This window comes from Atta cephalotes (genome assembly GCF_000143395.1).
Source record: "Atta cephalotes unplaced genomic scaffold scaffold00024, whole genome shotgun sequence".
NCBI classification, from domain to species: Eukaryota; Metazoa; Arthropoda; class Insecta; order Hymenoptera; family Formicidae; genus Atta; species Atta cephalotes.
Genome location: NW_012130088.1, coordinates 1,395,276 through 1,404,538, shown reverse-complemented (window position 1 = coordinate 1,404,538; position 9,263 = coordinate 1,395,276). Strand labels below are relative to the sequence as shown.

The 9,263-nt window shown below is 37.6% G+C and overlaps 1 protein-coding gene across 1 annotated transcript; it reads left to right on the top strand.

Annotated features, from left to right (window-relative positions):
- The first annotated feature begins 4,507 nt into the window (after window positions 1–4,507).
- On the top strand, window positions 4,508–8,244 carry LOC105620049. Its single transcript, XM_012201558.1, has 5 exons — window positions 4,508–4,556; window positions 6,216–6,614; window positions 6,720–7,041; window positions 7,336–7,635; window positions 7,716–8,244. The coding sequence occupies exons 1-5, from the start codon at window positions 4,508–4,510 to the stop codon at window positions 8,242–8,244; spliced, it is 1,599 nt and encodes a 532-aa protein (XP_012056948.1).
- Window positions 8,245–9,263: the final 1,019 nt, after the last annotated feature.

Sequence of the window (9,263 nt, the reverse complement as noted above, 5' to 3'; positions counted from 1 at the left end):
TTATTATACAAACTAAAACCGTAACGTAGTATAATAATTAATATATATATATANAGANAAAATAATATTATTATAATAATTATTAGTTTTATTATATATATATATATATATATATATATATATATATATATATAAAATATATACGATTTATTTTCATTAAGTTATGGCTATTTTAAACTTTCTGATATAACACAGTTTAACAAAATCATTTTTCTCTTTTTGAAGTGCCATAGTACATATTCCGAAGATTTTTCTGCTGAACACTGAACACCATGCCGTCAGAATTTGCGTAGCAACAGGATTTTTAGATTAGGATGAAATGAGTAAAAAGTTATCTCCCATTTTTCTATTATATTCCAATTTAGTACAAATCCTGACGATATCGTTCAGTGCGAAAAATCTTCGGCTATATATTATAATATTATAATACGCAAAGAGTTGTATGTTGAACAGAGTTACATAGGATGCTCAAGCATGATAAGTAATACTACAAAAAAAACTACAAAAAACTATTACAAAAAAAGTTTTAACATTTCAGCTGGAGCATATTATTTCTTCTATATTTTATTTCGATGATCCAACAAAATTATTTTCAAATTTATATTTAACCAAATTTTTTAATATTCTAGCAAAATCGTTTTTTTTAGAACTGCTGTATTTATTAGAATCGTAGGAGTAAAAATTGGAATCCGCGAAAGTCGTTCGAAATAAACGTGAAAAATAATTAAAATGACAAAATCATATACACGCACGAATGTTAATAAAAAAATCGTTAAATGAATGCTGGACATGTGTTCGCAAATCACGATGATCGGCGCACGATAACGCATTGTCGCTGTGGAATTCTCAATCGACAAAAGGACGACATTCTCATACAGGTCCACAATGCTTTTCTCATCGGCTCACAACGAAAAGCGATTCATCCCGGAATCCATGGAGAGATTCGCGAACACCGCTTGGCATTTATCTCGAGAGTTAGTCCGACGAGATGGTGCAATAAGCACGTCTGCACGGGCCCGTCCAAAATGCCAAACGAGCCCTTGCCCTCCTCCCTGTCTTTCTCTCTCTTTCTCCTGCTTTGACATTTGAAAAAGATCTGCCCGGACGACGCCCGCGGGTGATTACGGGCGTCGTGCGGCATTGCGTCGAGAGAGACGGCGGCGCCGCCGCCACTTTCGAGAGATTGTATGTCACGATATTGTAATATTTCGATCTATCGGTCTATCATTAGTTGGCGCGTGAGACGATCAGCATCCGATCCGCAAATGAAACTGTGTTCACGATCGTTTCACTTTTGACCGCAAATCCATGACGGCGTCGACAATGATGATGATAGATCGGAGCTGTGCAGCACGATAGTGTTTCGTTCATGTATAATAATATTGCAAGAAAATGCAAAACGACAGCAAGGAACGACGAACGAATATTTATTCGCTTCATTTCTCAGCGTTATGTAAAAATCTTAGGTCATCGTAGAAAGCTGCTGCGCGATGCAGGCAAATTTTCGCGATCTGCCGATCGATATAAACAAATATTACGTAAAACACTCAGACGTTAGTGATAACGTTAATAATATCGTTCACGCGACTTTCCAGCAATTATGCCTCATTTTCTATCCGGCGTTCATACTTGGCCGTCGATATACATATCCGGATTTGCGACACATACGAGCTGTTCTACCGGAAGCACGGAAAAATATAGCTAGATAAAGATCTGAAAATGATTTTATTGGCTTATCAAAATAATTATGTAGGGTGTTGAAGTTGGCTGCTCTCTAGAATATCTTTTACCACACTTGAATTTTCTATACAATTATTTTCTACAAAATTATTTTCAGATTGATGGCTATAATACCTATATTTTTAGATACTTTAGAAAATTGTTCTTTCTATCCAAAACGCGCAAAAGTTTGAGCTTATCATATATATTTCAGTTTTCTACATAATTATTTTAATAGCTCAATAAAATTTTCAGATCTTTACGAAAAGAACGGTTGAAGTATTAAATTTAGCTAGATGTAGATAAGAAAATACTTTTATTAGACTATCAAAATAATTATGTGAAACGTTTAAGCTGAAATTTTTAGATATTTCAGCAAAATCCTTCTTTTCATGTATCTGTTTAAATTTTTAATGCTTCAGCAAAATGTTTCTTTCTATGTGAAATGCATGAAAGCTCGAGTTTATCGTATTCGAATTGCTAATATAATTATTTTAATGGTCTAACAAAATTATTTGCCAATCTGAATTAACATAAATTTTTAGAGTTCAGTAAAATCGTTCTTTCTGAGTAAAACACGCGAAAGTTTGACGTTGCAAACTGATCGATTACAAATTCGTGAATAACTTAAATTGCTAGAATCGTTGCAACACTTCATCGCTACAATAAAAGAATTTCAATGGGCGATTTCAATGGAAGATTCGCTTCCCTATCGGAGGAACGACTTACTGCGGTTTAAAGCAGATAAACTAAGAAGCGATTAAGGATTGTTAATTGAATCCATGATGCACAAGAAATATAAGTACTATCGTCATTTCTCCGATGGTATCTCAACGGCGACGCAGTTTCTGCAATCCAGACATTTTGATCGTACTTTTAACATGCTTCAAACATATTATTTTGATTTTATCTTAATTTACTTTGATTTTATGTGCCGAAATGCTAAGCGATCAAAGGAAGTCATTATTTTTTCGACCTTGGCAAACTTACATCATTTTTCATCACTTTCTCAGCGTAAATTTTTCTGAAATGCCAGTGATGACATTCCCGTTTAGGCAAAAAAATGTTAGAGATATTCTCATTTCATTCAAAAATACTGAAAAAAATCGGAACTTCAGTTCTCAACATTACAATGTTTGTTTTAATAATAATACTAAAAACTTTATTGAAATGTAAGTAGATATAAAAGGAACTACATGAAAAGAAGTCCGATTTAATTTACACCACAAAACACTAAATATCAGCAATAAAATAAAGCTATTTAACAAATCTAAATCTAAAAACTAAACTATATCTAAAATATAAACATAATATTAATATAAAAGAGTCTACTTAATAATGTAATATATAGTTAAATAATTTAAATAGGAAATAAAAAAATAAGTAAAATAATTAGCGATGTGTGAAATGATCAAAATAACAGGAAAGAAAAACTGAAATTTGAATATAAAGTTAATTTGTTTTAAAATTATTCTGATTCGCCGATTTTATTAATTTTACAGCGTTTCAAAAGATTTATGCATGGATACATTCTCTACTATTATAAAGAAATATTCTATAATGATTGGTCATACGATCCTTTTATCATTCTTATATTACTCATCATAAATTTCCATATCGCTGAATTTAATTTATGTACTTTCAATTAATATAACCATAGAGATAAAATCTATGAGAATAGCGAAACGTATTCCGCACGGGAATTTTTTGCGAGAACGCATAAAATAATGAAACAGCATTAGAGCCAAGAGATGCAGATACGTCTCTTTAAGTTCCTAGGTCGAGGTTATATGCTTGGCCTACCCCATCGATGAATTACTGTACCTTGTACTTTCATACTGCTGGGAAATTATTGACCAATTACTCTTCCCTTCCTACGTACGATCGTGCGATTAATGATCGTCACAGATCAAAATATCTTCAAGGAGATATATCTAAATTTACATAGCTTTATAGGATTAAATCTGCATCCAGCGTGATAGAAAAACTCATCGCTATTATAAGTTTTGCACTTCATGACATGTTCAATTATTTTCGAAACTCATTTCATTTAAACATTATTATATTAATCATAAAGTTACGTTGCTTTCAAGGTAAAAAATACATTCACATTGAATGTCGAAGACTGCTGATTATCGAGTCAATAATTGTTCAGCATTTGCATGGAAAGATGCGATAGCATTTGCTCCATTCAGATCCAATCATATCCATAATCGTCGTGACGGTATATCATGACTTGGAATGTCTCAGAAAACAAGGTGTCTCGACGATTTCATACGTACCTGGATCAACGGAGATTTGCACGGTGGTAATACTCAAAGATGAGAAAGAGGGGACCTGATCGTACACCGTTGTGGTGGTGGCAATATAAGGCCCGACCAGTGGCGGGCCTCAGCCAGTCCGTGAGTGGTACCTACACCTTCAAGGTCCGCGTCCTTGAAGGCATTATTCGTCCTCGTCCGACTCGTGTGCCGTTACATGAAGAAGATCGCTGTTAGGCATTTCGTGGCCAAGTTCTAGCCTGGATCCTCTTTATCCTAGAACTGGAGTCCTGTTTGAGCATTTAATTCTCCTACCTCGTCCCGGAAGTGGTGAACGGGTACGTTGCTACGTTGCTACCCCACCCCGATCGGTTCCCTTTTATCCCTTCCTGAACAGTAGCGTTTCGAACGTCAGTTGAACGGGAGTGATTGAGGGTGGTGGGTGATACCCTGGAAGCAGCTCGTGGTAAGACGACGACGACGAAGACGTGGTCAAGAAGAGGAAGTTGTATTCTTTGCCGAGGAGCATGAGGTCCTCGTTGGTGCTGCTCCTGATAGCAGCTTTCGTCCTTGCCGGTGAGTAACAGATTTTTCTGTTCAACTCTCTCGTTGTCGCCGATATCGTTCTACATCAACCGGTATATGCGGTTATCATATTTCCGCATCGATCTTAGATATTGATAGAGACGGACCATATATGTATTGCCAGTTAGAGCAAGGAGAATGTTGAAATTAGAAAAGGATTATGAACACGTTGATTCATTTAATTGAAATCGGAATTATTTTGCCAGCTGCTCACTTTTACATCAAAGAATTCTAAAGAACGCCGCGGAAATAATTAAACTACTTGCAGCCTTTTCATTAATTTTCTAAACTCATAAATAATTTTATATGTTCTAAGTAAATAGTTCTGTTTATATATTCGATGTATTTTCGATGAAACAACATATGAAAGTTCTCCAAATGTTATCAATCATAACTTATATAAGAAACGATTCTTACAATGATTTGAGAATTTCATGATCTGGATCAAATTTTTCTGTTAAATACAGTAATTATTTTCTTACAAATAGCCGTTTTATTTAGCCTTCATTTTCTTTATACATCGCATTAGAATTGCACATAAGAATCGTAATCTGACTTTACCGGAAATGATTCGCGATATCGTAGGTGATATTGAACGTACGTTCTTCAAAGCGCTGATAAGAATCTTGAATAATTAAAATCATATATTAATTAAATTATGAAAGACATGCTTATACATATCTTTTAAGGAGAAATCATGAATAAATATCTAAAAAATGCTGATCAATTGCAAAGATTAATATGAAGAATAATTTAATGAGAAATATCTCGAGTATCGCACAGGTGGACACGTGAGATCGTGCAGAGCCATTCAAGATGGCGAAAGTGCCGTTGCAATCTGGCGCTTGACATTTTCTTAGTCTATTCTTGTACTTTCCACCCTGAGATTTCATAGTTGATTCTCTATTTTTCTAAACCGGAGACAAGCAATGCTTGTGATGATAAAAGGGATAATTTAATATAATCGAGTCGATCATCGGGACAGGTTGCATAAGAGATTAGAGCGTGAAAGCTTCTCGGTCCGGTCGGTCCCGGATGGGTGACGTCACTGCCGTGCCCCAAGCCTCTGAAAATGATGCGGGTGGGGGCACAACTTTCCCTGTTTGTCGCTCAGCCGCAAAGTTGTTTCGCTAGCCCTGGGGACTAACGGGATCAAGTACGTTTTGACAGATCATTTTTTCTGATCTCAAAGAAATTCTGAATAATGTCCTTAAAAAAAGCTTGACGATTTAAACTTGATGATTTAAATATCAATTCATAATATTCTCAAGTTCACAATCTTGTTGGACAAGTCTTATCTCGTTTTTCCATGTTACTTTTTTAATATAAAGAAAAATTATATATATATAAATATTTTAATAAATTACATCTTATAAAAAAATAATGTAAAAATATTAATATAAATAATTTATAAATAGTTATAATAATTGTTGTAATAATTGTAAAATAAGCAGAAATAAGTTACAAGTACATGATACAATTTATTTTCTTTTAGATACGCGAATTTATTCTATTATATTATATTATTGTAACGTAATGACATGCGGTTAAATCTGAAGTATTATTAAATTAAAAGAATTTAATAATTATTACAAATAATTAATCACAAATAATACAAAATGTTTATTAAACTGTTTTATTTTCTTTCAGAGGGCTCAATCCGAGTTAAACGGCAAGAAGAGAAAAAAGAAGAAAGCTTCGAGAACGAGATTTGTAAAGATAAGGATGCGGGCGAGTGGTTCAGATTGGTCGCGGGCGAGGGTGACAATTGCCGTGACGTTATTCAGTGCACGAGTTCCGGTCTGCAAGCAATAAGATGCCCAGCTGGTTTGTACTTTGATATCGATAAGCAGACCTGCGACTGGAAGGATTCCGTCAATAACTGCAAGCTGAAGAACAAAGAGAGGAAGGCCAAGCCTATGATTTACACTGAGGAACCACTCTGTCAAGATGGTTTGCTCGCGTGTGGTGACGGAGCCTGTATTGAGAGGGGTCTCTTCTGTAACGGAGAAAAGGACTGCACTGACGGCTCTGATGAAAACATTTGCGGTAAGTCGACGTTAAAGGAAATTAGTAATCTTTATCGTAATTTAATCGTGAAAAATAAAAAAAACATTTAAATTTAGAATATTTGCAATCTTTTCGGCGTTCCAGATATGGACAATGATCCCAATAGAGCTCCACCATGCGATCCTTCTGTGTGTACCCTGCCTGACTGCTTCTGCTCGGAGGATGGTACTACGATACCCGGTGATCTTCCGTCCAAGGATGTTCCTCAGATGGTCACAATTACTTTCGACGACGCTATTAACAACAACAATATTGGCCTCTATAAAGAGATCTTCAACGGCAAGCGCAAGAATCCAAACGGCTGCGACATCAAAGCAACCTTCTTCGTATCGCATAAGTACACCAACTATTCTGCGGTCCAAGAGATGCATAGGAAAGGTCATGAAATCGCCGTCCATTCAATCTCGTAAGAATTGACTTCTTCTAATAACACTGTCATTTCTCTCATTTACATGCCATTTAGAAAACTCCGTCCCGATTTGATTTTCTTTGCGAAATTACCACGGAGAGACCCGTTCTTACGCAAGGTCCCAGGAAAGCAGGTTCATGAGTTCGTAAATTGGAGGATAGGTTCATGAGTACGCCTGTTCTCACGATACGTCATGTCATGTCATGTCATGTCACTCATGACCATAGTCATAATTGTTAAAAATCAGAACATGGTCACTACATAATGCTTACATGACAACTTTGGGGCAAGGCACAATGATGACGAGCGCTTCTGGTCGGACGCTACCGTCGATGAGTGGGCTAAGGAGATGGCTGGCATGAGGATCATCGCCGAGAAGTTCGCAAATCTGACGGATAACAGCGTGGTCGGCGTCAGGGCGCCGTATCTGCGGGTAGGCGGTAACAATCAGTTCACCATGATGGAGGAGCAAGCCTTCCTGTACGATTCTACCATCACTGCGGCCTTGAACAACCCTCCGCTGTGGCCATACACCATGTACTTCAGAATGCCACATCGTTGTCACGGAAATCTTCAACACTGTCCCACTAGGTGAATATCAATCCTGACCATAAAGAATTCTTGAACGCATTTACAATGATAGTTGTTCTAAATATGACGAATATTTGCAGATCGCATGCCGTGTGGGAGATGGTGATGAATGAGCTGGACCGGCGTGAGGATCCACAAAACGACGAGTATCTGCCCGGCTGTGCTATGGTGGACTCGTGCAGTAACATCTTGACCGGCGATCAATTCTATAATTTCCTCAATCATAATTTCGATCGTCATTACGAGCAGAATCGTGCTCCTCTCGGTCTCTATTTCCATGCCGCTTGGTTGAAGAACAATCCCGAATTCTTGGATGCCTTCTTATATTGGATTGATGAAATCCTGCAGAGCCACAATGATGTGTACTTTGTAACGATGACTCAGGTGATCCAATGGATTCAGAATCCGCGCACCATTACTGAGTCGAAAAACTTTGAGCCTTGGCGGGAGAAATGTGCGGTGGAGGGACCACCGGCGTGCTGGGTGCCCCATACCTGTAAACTGACCTCGAAAGAGGTGCCCGGCGAGACCATCAACCTTCAGACTTGTGTCCGCTGTCCCAACAATTATCCTTGGGTGAATGATCCGACTGGTGACGGCTTCTTTTAAACTGCCGAGCGCGATTCTCCTTCTCGTCTAAGTCAAATTTCTTCTCTTTCTCCTTAGTTTTGCCAATCCTTTCCTCCCTGTACCTCAACCTAATGTCGGTCGAAAGGCACATCGCAAGTCTTCGCGATCCAATTACGGCGCCGAAAGTCATCGACCAACGTCAAGTACTCTCTCGAGACTTTCGAGAACGATGGTGATTACGACGACGAGACACATGGAGGAGACGAGGAGAAAGATCATCATTAGTCCATTAGACTTCGATGATCGCCCTTAGTTGACAATATTTTTCGCTGTTTTTATCGTTGAGAACGACGTATCTGTGATGATTAGTTCTGTTCAATTGAAATAATAGGGAGTCTAATGGACTGAAGATGAATGGAGTAAAATGAAACTTTATTCGCTTCGTGTTCATAGATGTCTCTTTAGCAATGACGTTTAGCTTTGTCTTCAGGTTACACTCGAAATTAGCGCTCTACGTAAAAGGAAAAACGCTATATTTTTTTGCGTGCCTCGTTATCAGTAATTGAAGCTAACGTTCATTATGCGTCAGTAATTTGTGATAGACTCCCGAAGGCGACATTCTCGAAGTCCATGAGGCGACAATGACGACCATGTTGACCGATCATAAAAACGACAATAACGATGACGATGACGAGAGCTGCGCATATTTCCACTCGAAACCGGCAGAAGCAAAAGCAAAATATCGCGCCCCACCCGATTTCACGAGGAGAAATCACGGATCCTTCGATGGCGGTGGCTTGGCGATCCACGAGTGGGATTTCATATGTAATATAACCCCCCCTCGCTCTTATCGCATTTCCGATGTCCCAATGAAAGCAACGATCGATATCGATCTATCGGTAAACACGTGCTTTCTTCCCGTTAAATCTCCTTTCCCGTCCCCAATAATCCTCGAAGATCGGCAATTGTTCCCCGATTTGAGGTATGCCCTTATTTTTTAAGGGTNCCGATATAAATATATATATATATATATATATATATATGTCTGTAGACGTACG